Source organism: Tachysurus vachellii, chromosome 6 (assembly GCF_030014155.1).
Source record: "Tachysurus vachellii isolate PV-2020 chromosome 6, HZAU_Pvac_v1, whole genome shotgun sequence".
Taxonomy (NCBI): Eukaryota; Metazoa; Chordata; class Actinopteri; order Siluriformes; family Bagridae; genus Tachysurus; species Tachysurus vachellii.
This window is the reverse complement of record NC_083465.1, coordinates 14702438-14725108: the sequence shown is the minus strand read 5'-3', so window position 1 is coordinate 14725108 and position 22671 is coordinate 14702438. Positions and strand designations below refer to the sequence as shown.

The 22671-nt window shown below is 39.1% G+C and overlaps 1 protein-coding gene across 1 annotated transcript; it reads left to right on the top strand.

The window, feature by feature from the left end:
* The first annotated feature begins 6997 nt into the window (after positions 1–6997).
* On the top strand, positions 6998–20699 carry slc25a28 (solute carrier family 25 member 28). Its single transcript, XM_060871502.1, has 5 exons — positions 6998–7120; positions 8913–9476; positions 16318–16546; positions 17514–17570; positions 19046–20699. The coding sequence occupies exons 1-5, from the start codon at positions 6998–7000 to the stop codon at positions 19582–19584; spliced, it is 1512 nt and encodes a 503-aa protein (XP_060727485.1). The 3' UTR covers positions 19585–20699.
* The last annotated feature ends 1972 nt before the right edge of the window (positions 20700–22671 follow it).

Below are 22671 nucleotides of genomic sequence, written 5' to 3'. Positions count from 1 at the left end.
ATTCAAAGGATGCAAAATGCAAAATATAATTTTTTTTATCCCTTTTTCATTCGTCTATTTAGTTCTATTTACTAAATTTTATGGATAAAGTAATATAGCAATGTATTATTATTATTATTATTATTGTTGTTGTTGTTGTTTATGTTGTTGAACAGTTGTCATATGGTATCTTAATGACATGATGTCTGAGATGTTGCTAGAATGACTATGAATGGCTCATACTTCATTTCAAAATAAATCACATTAATAACTTCTTGTTGCATCAGAAGAAAGTGAAATAGTGTCGTAATGACTTCCAATATATTCCATGAGAAGAGCTTGTGAGAGGGTCCACTCTGCTAACGGAAATCATCTTGACTGAAGAGCCATCCGTAAGAGTCCATAAGTGCTTTTACGTCTGTGTTAAATAAGATAAGAGGTAATGTATCAAAGCCATACGTATGTGACTGTATACAGCTTTTAGAAGCAGCACCTTAATACACAGGATATTAGTGGTTTGCATCATTTCACTCAAGTAACAGTAAATAATCAAACATTGGAAGTGGTGGTTGGAGAGGAGTAAGTCAATTAAGTTTGGCTTTAATCTACATCATGTAAATTGCTCTGAAACAGAATACAATATCCCTTAACTTCCACTTGTTTTGCTTATGCTGTGAAAAATAACTCCAGTTTTCTTATATTGATTCTAATGCTCCCAAGGAGAGGAATGAAGCGGACCTCAATTAACCATATTGAGTTTCGCAACACCTCTATCAGTGTACATACTAAGGGAATTATGGACATGGAAGAAAGATCACCTTTCATAACTCCTAGCTTAGCTTTCCTTAAACAAATGCATCTGGCCAACACATAATCAACATTAATTAGATCAAGTCTGGGAAATTTTCTTCTTGTAAGCAAAAATTAACACTTCATTCCCTTGGTCGGCAGAAATTCAACACTCCAGCTTTAACAGCAAGAGTAAATCAAAACGTACATCATTTGAAAATGACCCCACTTCAAACTGGATTAGTGTAGCTCTTTATTGAGCAACTCAGATCATTTCCAGCAAAAAAACATCAGAGAAGAAACACTAATTATGGATTTTTAGGCTACTGGTGATCAGCATCAAGTTAGTGATCTTATAAGAACTCCTTAATACCTGTTCAGTGTGTAATCAGAGCTGGGAATGAGTGTGAGTATTATAATGCAAAATAATGGTAAATTTTCCATCCAGTGATTAACCTGTGGCTATATTTTGGTTTTGGTAAAATCCTTTGTTATGTCCACATGCATTGTTTATGTTCCCGTATTTTATACCATTTCCACATTGCATACCTGTTTTTTTTTTGTTTGTTTACTTCAGTTGTTTTTGGCTGTTTTTAATCATATGTCTAATTTTATATACAAGGACAAGCAAATATTTTTCAACCCTGACTCAACCCTCAGAACACTGACATTTATTTATAAAGACATAATAAATCACATATAGCCTATGCTGATTTAAATATTGTTGTGTTTTGGTAGTTTGATCAAATCTGTTCTGTGACAAGCTACTATGAAGACAATATGGCGTTGATATTACGTGGTCATTGTCAAAAGGGTCCGGGTTCTGATAGCTTATGGATGATTTATTATTATTATTTTTTTTAAGAAATGTATTTCTTTTCTAAAATGGCCTCCTTGTCCCGAGCCTGCTCTCTTTGCCATGGCCACTGAAGAGTTAACTCAGTGCCGGTCCCAAGCCCAGAAAAAATGGAAGGGTTGTGTCAGGAAGGCCATACAGCGTAAAACCTGTGGCAAATCTAATGTGCGGACCACATGATCCGCTGTGGTGACCCCCGAACAGGGAGCAGCTGAAAGAAAAAAAACTGAAGTAACACAGTTATAAGCAACACTGCAAAGTATCCTGTAACTATCCAGTATATACCATTAACTAGAAAATTACTTAACTAATGGAGTTGATGCTAGTATAACCTGTTATTCACATAATAATAACTAAATTGTGTAGCATGAGGAGTTTACTTCAGATGCATTGCTCTGATTCTCTATAAACTGACTAACATCGATTGGATTCTTTAAACTGAAATGTAATAAAATGCAGAGGAGTCCATTCAATTGATGTATAGCATATACAGTAATTACTGACTAGATAAGACCTTCATGAATCATTACAAGTACTTTGAAGGATTAAATACAAATGTAAGAAGTAAAAAGTTTAGTAACAGTTAAGTACAACAGCTAAGTAGATTTGCGCTAGTATTTTACACCCATTCCTACACGTACACACAAAGCTCCATCCTCCAGAGTCCATTTAGACATCACTTAGTGTTAGCAAGGTCAGTGGCAGCATCAAGGACTGTAGTGGAATCACTTTCAAGGGTGATGCAGGCTGCTTATTACTTTGCTGTTTAGAAAAAGATTTAAAAAATACTTCAAGTTTGTTGTGCCACATAAGGGAAGATTTATATCTGCCTCACAAGTAGATCAGAAAATACTTGCCAAATGTAAGCAGTGAATACTGACTAGAGGCTAGTTTATATTAGAGTGATAGTACTTTCCTTCAGTGCTTTCCTACTTTCCTAAAATGTAAGGATTAACAATACATCTCTCTCCTCAAGTTGACAATTTATGACACACCATTATAGTTACCGTATCTGGAGCAAATTATAGTCTAAGCATAGAACACAGTTTTATCATTTTAGCCTGACATGTGGCTTTGCCCCTAGGCCATTCAATTTCTTAATAGCCATGTTATAACACTAAACAATAAACTAAACTATAAACAATAAACTATATAGAATTGCTCCATTTTTCTGGTTTTCTTTACACTGTTCTTCCCTAAATTTTTCAGCTGAACTCCATTATCCTGAGTCATTACATAAAGTCTGCCATTTAAACATACCGAGTTTATATACTTGTAGATGCTAATTTTGCTTTCAATTTTATCCCTTTCTCCAAAATATGGAAACCTCCATGGAAATGTGAAATTTAGTTTTACTACAATAAATGCCATTGTTTCTTTGAGAGCACAGCATATTGATGTATTTTTTTTTTTTTTAGCTCAGAGTAAAGGTAACTGGATCAATGGTAACAGGAAAAAGACTGAAATGGGAGGGTGTTAATGGCATGGCTTTGTAATGACTGAGAGGAGGCCCAAGTAAACACAGACAAGAAGTTTGTATCAGACTGCAGTTTTCTAAACAGTTTTTCTCAACCATGCAATACACTTCTGCTGATATTGTTTTTATTTTGGTCATTTTCTATATATATATATATATATATATATATATATATATATATATATATATATATATATATATATATATATATATATATATTCCCAGTTATTTGTACTAATGTTTTATCAGCTGAGAAGATCACTGGAGTCTCTCTTCCCTCTATCATGGACATTTACACAACATGCTTCATCAGCAAGGCCAAAAGCATTGTGGATGACCCCACACACCCCTCACACACTCTTCACCCTCCTGCCATCTGGAAAAAGGTACCGAAGCATTCGGGCCCTCATGATCAGACTGTGTAACAGTTTCTTTCCACAAGCTATCAGACTCCTTGTCTATCAAACTGAACTGTACCGAGCACAACACACACACACACTCACTCACACACACACACACACACACACACACACACACATCCACAATCAATTGTATGGACTGCAATGACCCACACCAAATACATATTCTTCCAGTTTACATCCATGTCTACAGCACCATCATATCAAACTGTTTACATGCTGTTTTGCACACTGTTTTTGCTCTTTGCACATGCTGTCTCACATTTCATTCGATTGCTGTTTTGCACAATACTTACAATATGTATTAACATGTAGTAACATGTAACTGCTGCTATAATACTAATGTGTTCATCCCAGTATTTCTGCACACACAATATTGCTTGAACATACAGTATTTACACTGGTCGGAGCTGTTTTTGTGTATTGTCCTTTGTGCATTGTCTTTTGTGTATTGTCTTGTAGTTTTTGTTTGCACTGTCATTTGTCCTGTACTATCTTGTTTGTCTTATTTGTCTTTTGTCTTGCACTGTTTGCACCAGGTTGCATAGATGCACTTTATGTGGCTAGGACTACTTACTAAGTCCTTAGCTTTGTCTTTGTTTTATGTAGCACCATGGTCCTTGAGAGACGTTGTTTCATTTCACTGTGTACTGCAACAGCTATATATGGTTGAAATGACAATAAAATCTTCTTGTTTGACTTGACTTGACTTGACTTGACTTGACTAACAGATGCCTCCATTGGATTCTCTGGATTTGCTGGACTGACACAATCAACAGATAAGTATTATGGCTATGAACGCAAGAGCAGCCTGTAGAGGGTGATATTCACCAGAGATGCTGAATATGGATTTGCCACACCCACCCCAAGGCAAATGCTCAGCTGGAACCCACAGTGATAAAAGGAACAGGGGTCAGCCATACCAACAGACAGCTGGAGCAACTGGTCCAGGATCAGGATCATGGAGAGCACTTCTTGACGGTCTATTTCCCAGCGGGGACACATGCATTGATGAATTCTTCTACTAAGAAGAAGAAGAAGAAGAAGAAGAAGAAGAAGAATTCTGGATTATCTTTAGCTTTTAATACAGTGGAGTTCCCATAGCAAAGTTTGTACCATTTTTGCAAATTTTGCAGCTAAATTGCATAAAACAACCGCAAACTGCTACATTCTGCTTCAGTGGAAAGAGTCACTCATACTTATGCAAGTCTCTGAAGAGTTGCAGCTGTGCTGTGATAGACTGTATGTGACTTGCTTATGTTCCACTGGTTTTTACAGGATTTCCTTTGTTACAGATATCATACATGCCTGCCGTTCATAGCAGGTGATGTAAATACAAATTTATGTGCCTTGTTGTATATGATACTCAATCTAGTGAAAACTTTGGGCAAAGAAGTGAGATGTTGGCTAATATAGACATACAATATGGTGACATTATCATGAGCCGAGACCTGTATGTCTTGAGCAAAAGTTTTTCTGCTAATGATATTTTCATTATACTTTTAGCATTTAAACACATTTATTCTCTCTTACTACAACTGACTTTCAGTCCTCTTCTTTCCAAAGCAGACATCCACCTTTCCAAGTGTTCCTCCACCTGCTCTCTACTTTCACTATAGATCACAATGTCATTCATAAACACTGTCCACGGCGATTCCAGTCTGGCTTCATCTGTCAACCTGTCCATCACTGTAGCATACCAGAAGGGACTCAAAGCTGATCCATGATGCAGCCTCACCTCTAACTTGAACTCCTCTGTCTGACCTACAGCACATCTCACTGCTGTCATACTCCTCTCATACATATACTGAACTACTCTGACGTACTTCTCTGCCACTCCTGATATCCCCATACAGTACCATATCTCTCTCGTCACCCTGTAATACGCTTTCTCTAAATCCACAAGAACCAGAGCAGCTCCTTTTGACCATCTCTGTACTTCTCTATTAACATTCTTAGAGCAAAAACTGCATCAGTAGTGCTCTATCTACAGTATATATTTATATATCTATATATCCACTTCCTTTCTAAGCCTAGTTTCCACTACTCTTTCCCATAGCTTCATGTGTGGCTCATCAGCTTTATACTGTACCTCTGTAGTTGCTACAACTCTGCACATCACCCTTGTTCCTAAAGATTGGCACTAGATCTTCTCACTCACTAAAATCCTGCTGAACAATCTAGATAGAAACTCCATTTCATCTGGACCAACAGCTTTCCACTTTTGATTCGCTTCAGAGCCTTCCTCGCCTTATCCTTTCTAATCTTTGTTATTTTCTGCTCTACAATATTTACCTCTTCTTCCGGACATTGCCTCTCATTTTCCTCATTTATCAGCTCCTTAAAATATTCCTTCCATCTTCTCTGCACACTCTCCTCACCTGTTTGTACCTTTTCATCTCTATTTTTAATCACCCTTATCTGTTGCACATCCTTCCCATCTCTATCTCTCTGTCTCGCTAATCTATTCAGGTCCTTCTCGCCTTCCCTCATGTCTAACCTGGAATACAACTCATCATATTGGACCTGTTTGGCCTTTGGCACATGCTGTAGTTTCCCAGTCATCTGGAAGCTTTTTCTGACCACCCAAACCTTTCTCAGCTTCTGTCTAAATTCCTCACATTTGTTCTTTTTTAACTTCCACCACTTGGTCTTCTTTTCTGTCTTTCCTCTCCTCTTCTTCCAGACCACCAGAGACATCTTACAAATCAACATTGGATGCTGTCTGGCTACACTCTCTCCTAGCACCACTTTGCAGTCACTAATCTCTCTCAGATTGCCTCGTCTACATAGATTTTAATCTACCTGCATACTCCTACCTCCACTCGTATATTTTATGTTCCTCTCTCTTCTGGAAATAAGTGTTAACTACCGCCATTTCCATCCACTTAGCAAATTCTACCACCATCTGTCCTTCTATGTTCATTTCCTTAACACCAAACCTGCCCATCACCTCCTCATACCTCTGTTCTCCTCACCAACATGCCTGTTGACATCTGCTCCAATCACTACTCTCTACCTTCTGGGAATACTCTTCATCACCTCATCTAACTCATTCCAGAATCTCTCCTTCTCTTCTAACTCACAGCCTACCTGTAGAGCATTTGAACAACTGGTTTTGGCCCACTTAAAGACTGTAACAGAATGGATGCTGGATCCCCATTACACTCTGCAACACCTGGACTGCCCAGGGACATACGCCCGGATTCTCTTTGTCGACTTCAGTTCGGCTTTTAATACAATAGGTTCTCCATTCCAAACTCCTAAGGCTCACCATACCCCCTTCCATCTGTCAGTGGATCACCAGCTTTCTGACAGGCAGGAAACAACAGGTGAGACTGGGAGGTGTTACCTCCAGTATTCGGACACTCAGCACTGGCACTCCTCAGGGATGTGTCCTCTCCCCACTGCTATTCTCCCTCTATACTAATGACTGCACTTCAAGTGACCAAACTGTTAAACTCCTGAAATTTGCAGATGATACTATGTCTCATCCAAGATGGTGACGAGTCTGCATACTGGCAGGAGGTGAAGCGGCTGGTGCTATGGTGCAGTCAGAACAGCCTAGCCCTAAACACCCTTAAAACTGTGGATATGATAGTGAATTTTAAGAAAAAAAAACCCAACACTCCTCCCCTCACTATATCCAACAGCCCGGTGTCATCTGTGGAGTCCTTCAAGTTTCTGAGCACTACCATTTCCCAAGACCTGAAACGGGAGTGAAACATAAACTCCATCATTAAAAAGGCCCAGCAGATGTACTTTCTACATCAATTAAGGAAGTATGGTCTTCCACAGGAGCTTTTGATGCTGTTCTACACTGCAATCATTGAATCTGTCCTGTGCACATCCATCACCATCTGGTTTGGTGCAGCAACAAAACAGGACAGGAACAGACTGCAACACACAGTAAAAACAGCAGAAAAAATAATTGGTGCTATCCTGCCCATCCCCAAGGACGATACAAGAACCAGAAACCAGGCAGGAAAAATCACTACTGATGGTTCCCACCCTGGACACAACCTCTTTCAGCTCCTCCCTTCTGGCAGGCGCTACAGAACTTTGTTTACCAATACTGACAGTCACAGGAACAGTTTCTGTCCCCATGCAATCACCCTGATCAACAACTCATCATAATTATATTCCCTGCTTCATATAAGTACTGCATTATCACAACTGTCAGTCATCACATCATCCGTATACAGTACGTTACACACACTACTGCTGCTGCATATTGTACAAAAGCATAATATTGCACAATATTGTTATTTGCACAACCATTTCACTTCACACTTTATGTACATAACTGATCAGTAATATATTATCAGTCTATTGTGTCACATCTGCATTGTCTTGTATAGTCTGTATTATCTTGTCTTGTATAGTATAGTGTTATTTATGTCTGTACTTTTGAGAGTCACAAACAGGTGGAACCAAATTCCTTGTGTGTGTCAACACACTTGGCCAATAAACCTGATTCTGATTCTGATTCTATTTCCCAACTATTCAATACCACTGCTTCTTTTTTGCTTTGTTTGAGGTCACAATTAGAAAATTAGGCTGTTTTCACTCCTGTATGAATAAAAGAAAAGACAGAAACGTTTTGCTATTTCAAATAATTCCTTGTTCTTGTTACTTTGTTTATAGTCAATGAGTCAGTGATCCTTATATAGCCAGATTCTGCATTGTTTACGCAAAACTCTTTGTTTGTATGCTGTGAATTAATTAATATTAGATATAGATTTTTTTAATTAATTCATTCATTCATTCATCTTCTACCGCTTATCCGAACTACCTCGGGTCACGGGGAGCCTGTGCCTATCTCAGGCGTCATCGGGCATCAAGGCAGGATACACCCTGGACGGAGTGCCAACCCATCGCAGGGCACACACACACACTCACACACTAGGGACAATTTTCCAGAGATGCCAATCAACCTACCATGCATGTCTTTGGACCGGGGGAGGAAACCGGAGTACCCGGAGGAAACCCCCAAGGCACGGGGAGAACATGCAAACTCCACACACACAAGGTGGAGGCGGGAATCGAACCCCGACCCTGGAGGTGTGAGGCGAACGTGCTAACCACTAAGCCACCGTGCCCCCCTTTTTAATTAATTACTTTAAAAAATCAATATCTAATTACTGAGATATTGATATTATATTTAACATGTAAAATATTCAAATGTATTTTTTGGTCTTGTTAGTGTTTTTTTTAATTAACAGCATAGGCTACTTTACAATTTCTTTAGTTAATGTGTACATCCAAAAAAAAGCCCTCCTGGATGTGATACTTATCTTCAATAACAAAATTGTTATATGTATGTTTGGTTTGTCTGTAACACGGCAGTCTTTGGCATATTTTGATTGACAGCGTTTTAATCCAATCATAGAGCAGAATCGTAGCTGGGCAGTGGCACTTCCGCCCGCGGCCTGCACGTCCTGTCATCCCGCGCTACGCACTTCCCCAAGCGTGGGTCACAGTTTGCCCTTTCCAGCCTATCTATGGACCTGTCTGGAGTGTAAACATCTGGACAGAGCGAATAAAGCCATCTGATGTTTTTAGAATAATCCCAGCAAACACTTTGTTAACCAGAGGACTGTGTGTCTGGTTGCAAATGGAAGCTGATGGTTTGGTTCGCAGGAGGCGGATGAGCGCGGAGCCATCCGGTGGAGATGGCGCGGTTGCAGGAGCTTCCGCTGGGGCAGAAGTGCGCTGGCTGGGTGGCAGGATCTGGGCTCTGTCCGAGGGCATAATGGGCACTCTGTCACCGCGAATAGGAGGCGAGTCGGAAATAAACACAGTGCAGCTGCATGGGTCTCAGGAGGTGACCGAGATATCGGAACCGGACTACGAAGGTTTGCCTCAAGGAGCTTCAACCAGCACCTACATGTTCGCAGGGGCCGTGGCGGGGATCATGGAGCACTGCCTCATGTTCCCTATCGACTGTGTGAAGGTGAGTTAGCGATTAGCTTCCATCAGTCGATCAGAAATCACATTTTTCGAGGTAGCTAGCAGGTATCTAACATTCGATATTTCTGTCAGATAAGTAAGTGACTGCTAGTCGTGCCCTTAATAGTCCGTTATTTATTTTAAACATGCCGATTTTTATTACTGGATATCTTTAACTTCGGCAGGAAAAAGGTTATAAAGTTTAAGTTGGCCAGACGTTCATACAAACAATGCTTAATTTTTTAAGCTTTAATTAATTTCTGGTTATGTCTGCTAGGTGTTGCAACTCTTACACAAACTAACCTTCAACACTGGTAGCCATCATTAGCTAACTTGGTTGCTAACTTGGTTACTAACTTCTGCAATAAGCCACGCCCCCTTCCCTCTCGGTGCTAGCTGGCTAATATTCTCGGTGGAATATATATAGTTTGAGCTATATCGTGTTATATGTATATAAAGTGTCTGTTGCTGACATTATAGTTATTCCGTTTTAATTTTTTGTTTGAGTTGTAGTTGTTTTGTTGTAAAACTATGCTTAGTTCTTCCACAGTGTTTGCTCTCACACACAAGGTCACACAAGCATAAGCACAAGTAGGTCACGACTTGCAGATACCATGTGCCCCATTTTCGATATTATACTGACACCCGATATTTATTCTGGCATTAGTTGCTGTGCTACACTTCTGTACACTTCATGTATTTTATTTTTTATTGGAGTTTGGTGATATAAATAAAATACTCATCAGGTATCTATATCTGAGGACACAGCAACTCAAACAGTAGTGACATCTGCACGGCAAATCGATGGTTTATATGAACGTTCTTGTTCTAACAGGAACTTTGTGAAGATTTTTTATAAGTTGATGATTAATATTGATAGATGAAGTGTTGTAACTGCTTTAAGTTTTTCACTAAACGAAAGTGTTCAGGGTGAAGGGTTTTTTGTGTTTCTTGGTAACTTGTCAGTCTGCTGTCTTTTACTGTACACAGTTTATAGCTGCTGTAATCTACATGATAATGGGAACTTGCTTGTTTCACAACACTAAAGGTAACTCTAAATGGATAAAATGTAAGACTCATTGTTCTATAATCATATACAAACCACTAGGTTAAGTGACCAGAACAAGTAAAATGTGCCTCCAGAAATAGACGAAATTAACCCTAAATCGCAACTGCTTATTGTTTCATTTAGTGTATTATGTTTAAATTCCAATGCACTTCACGAAGCAATGGAAACGTTCTAGACATATAATTTTAAAGTTAAAAAAAAAGAGATAAATTCCAACACAGCAATGAGCCAGCACTTTGGTTAATAACAAATATTATATACAATTATTTAAATAAGACATAATATTCCTTGTCCCAGTCAGTGGGGCAGAGCATATAAAGACTTTTCTGTTTGTTGTAGACGATTTTATTAATGACAATTTGTCCTAAGGGATAAAAAAAAAAAATAGTGTGCATGAGGAGCAGTGCATCTGGACTTGGCAGAATGACTTGAAGAGGTCTTAGAAGACAATGCACTTTTTCATTTCTTGTCATTATCAGATGTGGAGCTCCTCTTTAGAAGTAGTGTAGCTTTTAGAGAAGTCCTCGTGGGTTTGTGAACGGAGAGCACAAACTCTCTAGGGATTTTTCACTATTTTAGTAAAAATTGAAAGATATCTTGATGTTTTGAAGGGAGTGCTTTTTCCCTTTCTTATAATCCATAAATCAGTATTATTTAAGGTTGTGTATTAATTTCCTGATGCACAGTATTGTTGTTTGTGTGTGAGACCAGTCATTATTAGAATAAAATCCTTCCACTTGATGCCTAATATTAGAGTTTACAAAAGGCAGTGTCCAATTGCAGCTTCACTTAATGCTTCATTTCAGTAGAGATATCTGCTGCTTTCACACACAATATGATGCTTGTGTGTGGAGAAACCTGCATCACCTCTCTTGTAGTTTTGTTTAGCCAGCCCATAGAAAAAGCGACACGTTTGATAATTCATCATCATAGAAACATCGAATTCCAGGTCCACCAAGCTGCCACTGCTGGGCCCCTGAGCAAGGCCCTTAACCCTCAATTGCTCAGTTGTATAAAGTTAAAAAAGTAAGTCTCTCTGGATAAGGGTGTCTGCTTAATGCCATTTCTGACTTTAACAACCAATTACACCAAAACTATACACTTGAATGCTAGCAATTGCAGCTGGCTTGTACCTCGTAACTTTTTACCTGCAGTAATGATAACGTGCATATCAGACAGGTTCCATATGTGTGACCACATCCCCATAATTTTTCTCTCTAAGCCACAGACTCTCCAGAGTTTTGTCTTGTGGGTGGGGTTCAGCCAGGTTTAGTTCTCGGGACTGGAATGGCAGGGTCAATAGCATGATTCTGTGGTCATTGAACCATGACCCACTTGCTACTTCTTAGTAGAGGCAACCAGATCTTCATCTAAAATCACCTTTTACTTCATGCAGTCCGTGACCCCTTGTATCCTTCTAACATTTCCAGGGCTTTTAAAAAGAACAGCCACGTCATCACATATCCTCCACCAGACAAGTGTTTATTAAGATCTTTTCTTTAACCCCTTTTTTGTTTGTTTTTTATACACTTCATTATAATTGTCATGTTTAAAATCTTTTTACATTTGCTTTTTAATACATTTTCCATTCTGGATAAAATACACTTTATCGTTATACCTCCTGTATTTAATGATTTATTTTATGTTATGTTGCTATACTGGATATAGGCATATTAAGCTTGGTGGGATTTTTTTTGTTATTATTTATTGCCCCCATTTGTCTCCTTTTATTTGTTTAATTTTTTCCAACATGATGTTCAACTAAGGGAATATCTTCTCCGTCTAAGCTTTTATTAATACCGGTATGAAATAACAGGTGATGAGATTTGTCTTACTTTTACACTGATACCTATAAAGATGTCCTGAATTTTTACTTAAGGGTCTGCACAGACGAGCTCAAGTGTAGCTTTTTCTCAGAGCAAGTTCACAGAACCACCAGCCACAAAACCCCAAATCCACAAAGAATCGGTGCTTTTTCAATATATTATACAGAGCCTTTATTATCTACTCTGATGGAGAGACACAATACTGTTGGTGGTATGTTAGTTCAAGTTCAGGAACTGTGTGCACTGAAGTGCAGACCGGAAGGCCTTCTTTGTTGTAACTCTTCTAGCAACAAGTTTGTTATGAAAGTGGCATGTGGCTGTTTTGAAACTTGACTGCCACAAGAATCACTAAACTTTCTTGGCAAATTTGAACAAGTATGATCTTAATTTTTCCCAAATGTGTATATATATATATTTATATATATATATATATATATATATATATATATATATATATATATATATATATATATATATATATATATATATATATATATATATATATATATATATATGTGTGTATATATATATATATATATATATATATATATATATATATATAAAACTAGATTTGTGCAGCAGAGTAACAATTGTTTGCCATATGTGTTGAAATGTCTTTTTTTTCCCCCAAGATAATGGGAGACATTATCTTGGGATAAAGGGATAAAGGGATGTGTTGTGCAACTGGACTTATCCCCTGAAAACAGGATGTGGTTAATAGCAACAACAGATTTCCTGAGGACTGCTAAACATATACACTGATTAGTAGCATCCAGAACCAATTCAGTGAGCGCTGGCCACAGCCATTGAGGACTAGATGTGGAAAAAAAAATGACAAAAGTTGAATTTCATGCCAATATGGCACGAGACTTGGAAACTATTTACCAGTGGGAGTGAGGACAGTAGCGCTCATGTGATCCATGGCAAAGAGCACACACTGCTTCTCTTCCATCTTTTTTGATATTACGCTTAATGCTAGTTGAGCCACTCACTGATAAACTTTCTTACTATGGCAGTTAGTAGCAGAAATGTCCAGTGGCAACTCTGGTAGTAGATGATGAGTATTTGAGTAGTTGATGAAGCGTATTATTACCACAAAAGTAGAAAAAATGATTTTACTTATGTAATGTTTATTGCATTGACTTTAAATGGATTCATAAATTGAGTGCATTTTTTATGGGACAAAATGTATTTCGGTGCTTATTAGAATACTGGGATTTGTAACTTTTCACCACTGCTCAAGTTTTTTCTTGTTTTAAAACAAGGGACCCACATGGTCCCCTTTGGACCCTCGGCAGACATTGTTGAGCACACTTAGGAAGCTTTACTCAGTATATCTTGAGATGCCGCAGTCACAGAGACGATTACGCAAATGCAGGCGAGGGTGTTTTTTTTTCGCAATCCAGTCAGAGTTTATCATTCAGGCTCAGGGTTTTCCAGGCAAACACTGTCACACTGATTTTCCTTCCACATGCTGTTAGTAACGCTGTGCTTGGTGTTCACATAGTATATGATGTGCGGTGTCTTTTATGGTGACTCATTTTGACAATGATATGCCAACTGTATGTAGGTATGAAGGTAATTTGCATTTCTCATTTCAATCATGAAAATGCTTATAAATCTACCTTCTTCCTGTTTGACTGCGGATTTCCTCTTTTGTCTCACGTACAACTCTATCTGCAGACAGAGTACAATGTGCTGTTAGATCATGCCCAGACCTCAGGCCATAGAGAGCAAGGCTGTGTCTTTACAGGTTCTACATTCCTAAGGGCCTCTACTGCATGAGAGCCAAACTGACAGAAGAACAGCTGTCTATAGGACCAAGTGCTGCCACAAGACTGCTGGATGTCACATTCATTGAGTTCATATGGAAAATTCTATAAAATAGATGAGCAAAGCAACACTTTTGCAGGGCTGTTGCATAATTCTTAGCACAGATACTGTTGTTAGATTCGCATTACAATTACGTTAGCCTATTTTATTGTTGTGTGTCCTAATAATGATCAAATACAACTGGCATGATCAGACATAGTATAAATGTGTGTTAGAAATAAATATATGTTAATATTTGTGGAATATGTCAAAGATTTATACCTGGGATCATTCATGCTAAGTGAATGTATTATTATTATTATTAGTACAGATATCAGCAAACATATGCCTAAAAATCTTGTACTGCAGAAAGTACTATATATTTGTTGTGTGTGTGTGTGTGTGTGTGCAGTATATGTCTATTTATTTTGTTACAATGGCATCTTTCAAGGGGTGGTATATTTTCATAGGTCTTTCATAGGTCATATATTCATATTCATGGATCAACTCGGCTATTATCAAAATGACCGCTAGTGACCGCGCTAGACAAATTTCCTCTTAATAATGTAATGTTTTCTAGTAATAATGAGATGTCCTGTCCTATTTTCCTTATAATAATACATTTTTTTTTGTTTTTTAACGAGATGTCACATTAACAAGATGCTGTCTGTGGATAAACACTGTTTAAATGATGAAGTGTTTATTAAAAATACTTCTCTACATTATCGGTTGTATGCCCTTTAACCTTCACTCACACTCTTTTGCTGTTTATTTTTTCCTTTAAATTGCGTTTTTTTCCTCATTAGATTGTCAGGTCTTTATATTTTTATAGGTCTTGAGGAGTCCATGTTTTTAATCTTATGGATGTTTGTATGTACACCTGCACACATAAGGATTTTTAAACTAGCTTATCATACAGTGAATATTTGTATCAGTGAAAAATGTATCATCCGTATTAGATAAAACGCAAAACAACAGAAAAAAAATGAGCCCTTAATTCATTTTAAGTAGATAAGCCCCAATCCCCTTCTTTTCCTCAGTGATTGTTGGGCTGCAGGTGGTTCTTTCTGAAGCTTGCACTCTTGTTGAATGTACAAGAGACAAAATGCTCAAAGGAATAGATACTAAGGAAGCTGTTAGATAATTCCTCTGAGCACCCAGCTGCACACTGCCTTTAATGGGGTGAACATATACAATGAAAGGCAAAGCTTGGGTTTTTCGCTGCCATGTGTGTTCCCTTAATGTGTTTATAAAAAGCTTAGTGGAGTGAGGGGTGTGCCAGACATGTACAAACCTTTGGACCACGCTATAATGGCACATTGTGTTTCGTCTTGAATGCTTTGTTTGATTTGTTTCATGCATGTTTGCTTGTATTTGTTTTCTTTCCATGATTGACATACGGGCAAAAGGTCAAACGCCGTTACAGGCTTAGCGGCCATTTTATGACACCCCATTAGTAGCATTTATCAAAAACGATTAGTCAAGTTGACGTTTAAAAAATAGGTGCATCACTACTATTAACATCTGCCAAAAATTGCATAAATTATTTGTAGCCTGTTTTAGCTATATGCCATAAATATATAGTGTATTGTACATAGGTGCACTATGGGCCTACCAGTGTATCTACTGTCCTGTGCATTGACAAGCTTTCAGGCAGATATCTATACTATTAACCACACATGACTCAGTCATATGTTCACGAATACATTAATGCAGATATAAACATAAAGACATAAAGCAGTCACAAAGCCTGGTTTTCTCCTTTTGGCTTGGAGAGGATAAATGGCTGTGTGAATCTCTTATGCCTGAATTTCTTTTCTCTTAACATGTTTATCAGGCAGTTGGCTCTTTGTATGGAAAAGTGGGACTTCTGTAATACGCCTAACCCTTAAGCCAGTGTTTCTTTTTAAATAATTTATTTAAAGAATGGGATCGTTTCCTGGTTGCTCTTTACCCAACTGCCATGAAAACCAGTCATGTTAATGAAGCGTTACAGAATTAAGCTAATTTCATGGATTCAGGTCTATTAGTCAAAGCAGTTGCTTTGACTAATTCTCTGGTGTCAGATGCTCTTTTTGTTCTCATCAAATTGAATCGACCTAATTTGCAGTATTACTGTTTGTTTTCTTGTGCTTCAGACCCGCATGCAGAGCTTGCAACCCGATCCAGCTGCTCGCTATCGTAATGTAATGGATGCTCTGTGGCGCATCATGAGGACTGAAGGCATCTGGCGGCCAATCAGAGGCTTGAATGTCACAGCAGTGGGAGCAGGGCCCGCCCACGCACTCTACTTTGCCTGCTACGAAAAGCTAAAAAAGACACTTGGTGATGTCATCTACCCAGGAGCCAACAGTCATTTGGCGAACGGTACACCTCACATGCTAAACAAATGCTTTCCTCTTAATAATGCAGTTTTTTTCTAGTAATAATCAGATGTCCTGTCCTGCTTTCCTCATAATAACAAGGTTTTTAACAAGATGTCACATTAACAAGATGCTGTCTGTGGACAAACACCGTTTAAATGATGAAGTGCTTATTAAAATGACCTCTCTACATTATCAGTTATATGCCCTTCAACCTTCACTCACACTCTTTTACTGTTTATTTTTTCCTTGAATTGCCTTTTTCACTCTGAGTGGTCTGAATTAATTCTTCATTGTATACCACAGTGAGAACCCCAGGAAGCTCTTGTAGAGCAACATTGGTTAACACCGCAGAACTGATGCTTGCTGTTGCTTTGCCTTTTCTCTTTTTCTCTTTCTCTTTATGCCTAGGTGAGGGGCAGCGTGGGTGAGTAGCCTCTGGAATGCTCATCAGATTAAAATTCCCTGCAGCATCAAAGGGGAAGAATTTTGATCGTTTTAAAAGGAGTGACTATGCTTTGTGTGGATAAACCTGTTATTTAGTACCACGTTCCACCCTTTTGTGAAGTAGATTTGTGTTAAATGCACTTATTATTACAGTTCATCGTTTATTCCTATTATTATTATTATTATTATTATTTACTTTAGAGCAGATATTGCTGTATAATATTTTAGCATCAGTTACTATGATAAATTGAGTTGCTGAGTTAAAGGAAGTCTGTGTTATGATCTGGTAAAAGACTGTGAGTTGTTGTAAAAGAGAACAGAAGGTCCATTCTCTTCTGTGAAAGTCACATTCCTAGTAGCACACTCAGCAAATCTTTAATCTCTTTTAAATCAGCTGAGGTTCTTTGTGGCTGCCTTTAATAGTGGCCTGCAGGGATCAGATTGCAAAATGTATCTGCGAGTCCTCTCCGCTCTGTCTCCTACCTGTCTCCTTGATGCTCACTGTTAAGGGTTTATTTTGGCAGGAGCTGCAGGATGCGTGGCCACACTGCTTCACGACGCCGCCATGAACCCGGCTGAAGGTACTTACTGTTGATGCTAGTTCTCAAACTCCTAAAATCCCAGTCTGTTTCATCTACTCCAGGTTTCTCTAATCTTATAGCTGTAGGTTTTTATACTAGACAAAGAGGAGCCATAGCAAATAGATGTTCGAACATCAAGCTAAACGTGGGTGATCGGACAAAAATATCATCTCAATTCTTGAAGCTATTTCTTTGGTAATCACTATGTAGGTTTGCTCAGAAACGTCCAAAAAAAAAGTGTGCCACTGGTTTGATATGTGATGTCTACAAAAATATTTTTAGTGTATATGTTCAGAAATATACTTTTCATTTATAAAAATATTTGAAATTGAAAAGAAAATTCTAATTTGATCAAATAGTTAGCTGTTTCTTTTCAGTTTTAAATTAAAATAATAAAAAAAAAACTTTGTATAAAATATCACACTATCCAAGTTACTTAATTCAAGGGTTTTATGACATGACGTATTAAGACATCTAAGCTGATTAGCCATAATATTAAAGCCACTCACAGGTGACAGAACATGTCTCAGTTAGCAGGATAATGTTGCCCTGCCACACTGCACAATTTGTTCAGGAATGGTTTGAGGAACATAAAGGTGTTGACTCAGAAATCTGATCAAGCATCTGCAGCATGTGCTGGAGAAACACAACTTTGCATCTAAAATCTTGGTGCCAGATATCACCACACACCTTCAGAGGACACCACTGTTTTAGTGGCATAAGGGGAACCTGCTTAATATTAGGCAAGTGGTTTTAATGTTCTGGCAGAGCAGTGTAGCAGATTAATGTAGTAAATAAGTTGGTTTTTATCATCACAATGTCTCAGAGACACTAGTCGATGTGTAAGTGCTTGGTTAGAGTATAAAACCTGCTGGTTCTTTGCAGGTAAGTTTGGAGATAACTTGTCTGGTCTATAAGATCAGTAGAGTAGTTCCATTGCACCTTGCATTTCCAACCAGTAGGTGGCATTAGAGAGTTTTGTAATTGACCGGCAACACGAGTAAACCAGGAAAAGGTCTGTACTCATTAAAGACTCGTAAAGGGATGTCCTATGGGACAGCATAGCCTTCACCGTAATTAACAGCTGCACTGCATTGGAATGCTATCATTTATGGCCTGAGTTTGGCAGCAGTGCATATGTGCTGGCATTACTCCAGTTCAGGCTTACACATCCAGGTGGCACTACACACCTGCTCTGCTGCCTTGAACACATGCAGCTTTAGCTCTTCCGTTCTCAGTAAATGGCCTCGGCAGTGCTGAAAAGTCGACTTTATTTGATCCGCTCAAGTCCGGATGGAAGAGGGCACAGTGTATAATGAGTCTACGAGCTCCTCTTTTGATGGCGATACTGTATTTCAGTCATGACCTTTATATTTTGTCTGGGTGTTTATTAGCTGGTTAATGATCTCTCTCTCTCTCTCTCTTCTTTTTTCTCATTCTCTCTGCCGGTTCCTGTGGATTTGTCTGCCTTGCAGTTGTGAAGCAAAGGATGCAGATGTATAACTCGCCATATCGGGGTGTGCTAGAGTGCCTGCGCTGTATTTGGCGGCACGAAGGCGCCGGGGCGTTTTACCGCAGCTATACCACACAGCTCACCATGAATGTGCCCTTCCAGGCGCTACACTTCATCACCTATGAGTACCTCCAGGAGATGCTCAACCCCCACAGACTGTACAACCCCTCATCTCATATGATTTCGGGAGCTCTCGCCGGGGCGGTGGCTGCTGCCGCCACCACGCCGCTGGATGTGTGTAAGACTCTTTTAAACACACAGGAGACGCTGACATTGCACTCAGTGAGCCCCGGCCGAGCACACATCTCAGGCTTGGCCCATGCCTTTAGGACAGTGTACAGGCTGGGTGGCCTGCCTGCATATTTTAAAGGTGTTCAGGCTCGAGTCATCTACCAGATGCCCTCTACAGCCATCAGCTGGTCTGTTTACGAATTCTTCAAGTACATCATCACCAAGCATCAACTGGAGCGTCTGCGGATGCAGAGGGACGGAGAGAAGTAGATGCTTACAAGTTTATTGTCTAACCCTGCCCTTGATCAGCAACTCCCCTGGCCTTGACTTTCTTTCTCTCTCAGTCTCTCCTGTTTGCTGCACCACCAATGAGGCATGCATGCTGCAGAGAGACTGAGGGAAGTAGCCGCTCATACGCACACACGCCTGGCCTGTCCTTACTCAGAAGACCCCCATGGACTCCCCTCCTTCTGTTTTTTTTTTCTTCCGCAAAAGCTACACTACCAACCGGTGCTCCATAATGCACAGGGACAGACTGGTTGAACATCAGAATGAATATTTATACCCACAGTTGCAATGCACTACTACCATCTTAGACAGACCAAATGTAATTTACTCTTGGTCCCACCAGAGGGCATCAGAAGCCTCTACAAAGATCAATGAAAAATAAAGTTGTTAACGAGAGGAATATCTTTGAAATTCAGTGATATAGAATATAGATCTGTGAGAATATATTTTTGAAAATTCAACACATCAAAATTTTAACAAGTGAAAGCATTTAGACAAAATAACATAGGAAAGGTAAATAGGGTTTGGAGAAAGAAAAATCTTTTACTTTTAATAAGAATTGGTTCTGCTTACTTAATTGGTTCTCAAATCACTGTTTTAGATGGAAATAGATTCTGAAAGTATCTTAGGACCCCATAAACTACCATTATGGGTTTTGAGTTGCCAAGCTTTTAAGAGCTGGGAATAAATTTAGTTGTAAGAATCACAATTTCCTTCTGATCATTATAACATCACCGCATTATCTGTAAGCTGCATGGAAAGCAATAACAGTGTTAAGTAATTGGAATATTGTTCTAATTTTTCAACTGCTCTTGCACTGATTAAAACCGAAGGCCATTTAAGAGATGTAATTGTGGTTGCTGTAATAAGGATTTACTGTAATCAGCGTGCTTGTAGGCAGAAGGGTGTTATGGCCTCTGTGAAACATCATAGTTGGTTTTTGACTGAAGTCTGTTTTATTGACCCCTGTGTTGCTTGATTAAACCTTAATGTCGATAAGTTATGGGGTCAGCCCTGTTGCCATTTCTCTATGCTCTACCCTGTTCTTAGCTTTCAATAAAATAGCAGTGCAGTGACTACTGCCTGCTTAACATGGAGTGATTTCTGAATTTTCTGTCCTAAACGTTCACTTTTTGAGTATAAATGCAATTTTTCTGATGCAGCTAAATTTGTATATATTTCATTCAGCTTTTAATTCTAATGGAACAACAAAAAAAATATAGAGAGAGGCCTTTGTGCCTGCTGGTATTGAGACTTGTGTTCATGGTATGCACATTTCAGCTGCAGCAACTCTGAGCCATGAGAGTTGAAAGGGAGCTCTGTTAGTGGTATGTCCAATGTTTGGGTTAAATCACAGGTGCAGACGTGGCCTTTGACCATATGTGTCCTGACTCGAGGCAAGGTTGTGTGCCTTGTTGAGCTTTCACTTTACCTGCCTCCTCAAACCTGTTGAGCAATCGCGCCCAGAAAGGCTGAAACTGATAGATAAAGAACAAGACAACAGATGAGAAATTGGAAGGAACCCGAAGCTCAGAGCAGATGAACGTGAACTTGACTGGCAGGATCATGGTCTATTCACAATGTAGGATTGCAGGAGGTGTTAGTCCTTGTCAAGAAATCTTTTAACAGTGAGCAAGAAATTATGCAAACAAATAAGGCATACTATCAGAGCATTACGGTGAGCCGGTATGACAGACTGCCTTCTCCTTTTGGGCCGTCAACCGTCTGTCTGGAGATTTTACTTCACCTTTGCACTCATGAGGTATGTTTACCCTTCGTCTGAGAAACAAGCCATAACCTGAGTCAGAAAAGAATGAGAAGGTGCTGGTTGTCAGATGCTCATTTCCACTTAGATGATTTGAATACTATTTTAACATGGAAATCAGGACAAGGCTTTACCCTTCAGATCCCTTAATGCTACATTAAACACAAAAGTCTGACACAAGCTCTGCAGTGTCTTTTCTTGTCACCTGAGAGTCCTCTAAATGAATCCTCAAGGACACCTCCATCTCAAGAACCTTCCACGAGAATATAGACCGCTCACCAAGAAAAAAGTTGCCTGTTGGCCTCTGTTCGCTTTTATTTTCTTCTGTTGCGAACGCATACTTTGACACTTGCTTCAGTGCCCTGAGTCATGTCATTATAATGTTTTTTGAATGTGGTAGCCCCCGTTTCCCATGTGCAATGCAAACACAGAGCAGACAGTGTGGTCATCCAGGATTAAATGTCTAACAGCTAGTTGCTTTTCAAAACCCTTCTCCAGGCACGAGATGATATTTTGCCACTCATCCAACACACATGCACACACTCATGTCAGTCAGGCACCTGTTCAAACAGGGAGTGTTAATGAGCAGTCTTTGTGTGTCTGAGTGTGTGACGGTGTGGTTCGCCCCGCCCTGCCCCAGCATTCGTTTATCTCCGTCCTCCCATCCATGGCACGGCCGGCCAGCACAAGCTTGTCCACAATGCACGCTGATGAGCTTCTTCATAAGAGGCTGCAGAGGATTATGTGGAGGTGTTTATAAGAAACGGAATGTCTAGATTCCTTATGCGTTTCTTTTCCACAGCCAGCGTCTGGGTCGATCATGATTAGCTGATCCATGAACAAGTTCCATAAGTGGGACAAAGTGAGAATGTAAAAGTGTCCATGGGTGTGTTTATATCTGTGTGTTGGTTCAGTAACAGTGTTGCTGACAGACAGCCTTGTGTTTGTTTTTTCTTCTCACTTCAATAAAGAGCCCTTGTTGCTTAAGAGGATGAGCGTCTCTCAATAAGTCTTCTCTGTGATGCTCTACCACTGTCTTTAAATATAATCATGGATTATATTTTTATTACAATTACATTTGATATTTTAAAATGTTTGACATTTTACTGCCGAAGACTAAATGAAGGTGAAAGGCTTTTTATTCACACGCGACAGCCTATTCTGCCAGCCAGACATCCCTGAGGCACTATTTGAGGTTTGTCATACATTGTGAACTGACAGCTGCTTGTTTTAGTCTCCAACCTAACACACAAAAAAACTTTACATGAATACATTCTAACCACTTTCTGTCTGATAACGTACTG

Coding starts and splice junctions, on each gene's coding strand:
- slc25a28 (XM_060871502.1), top strand. CDS start 6,998: ATGATACTATGTCTCATCCAAGATGGTGACGAGTCTGCATACTGGCAG. Junction 7,121..8,912: donor TTAAAACTGTGGATATGATA/GTGAATTTTAAG, acceptor ATCCAATCATAG/AGCAGAATCGTAGCTGGGCA. Junction 16,547..17,513: donor CAACAGTCATTTGGCGAACG/GTACACCTCACA, acceptor TTATTTTGGCAG/GAGCTGCAGGATGCGTGGCC.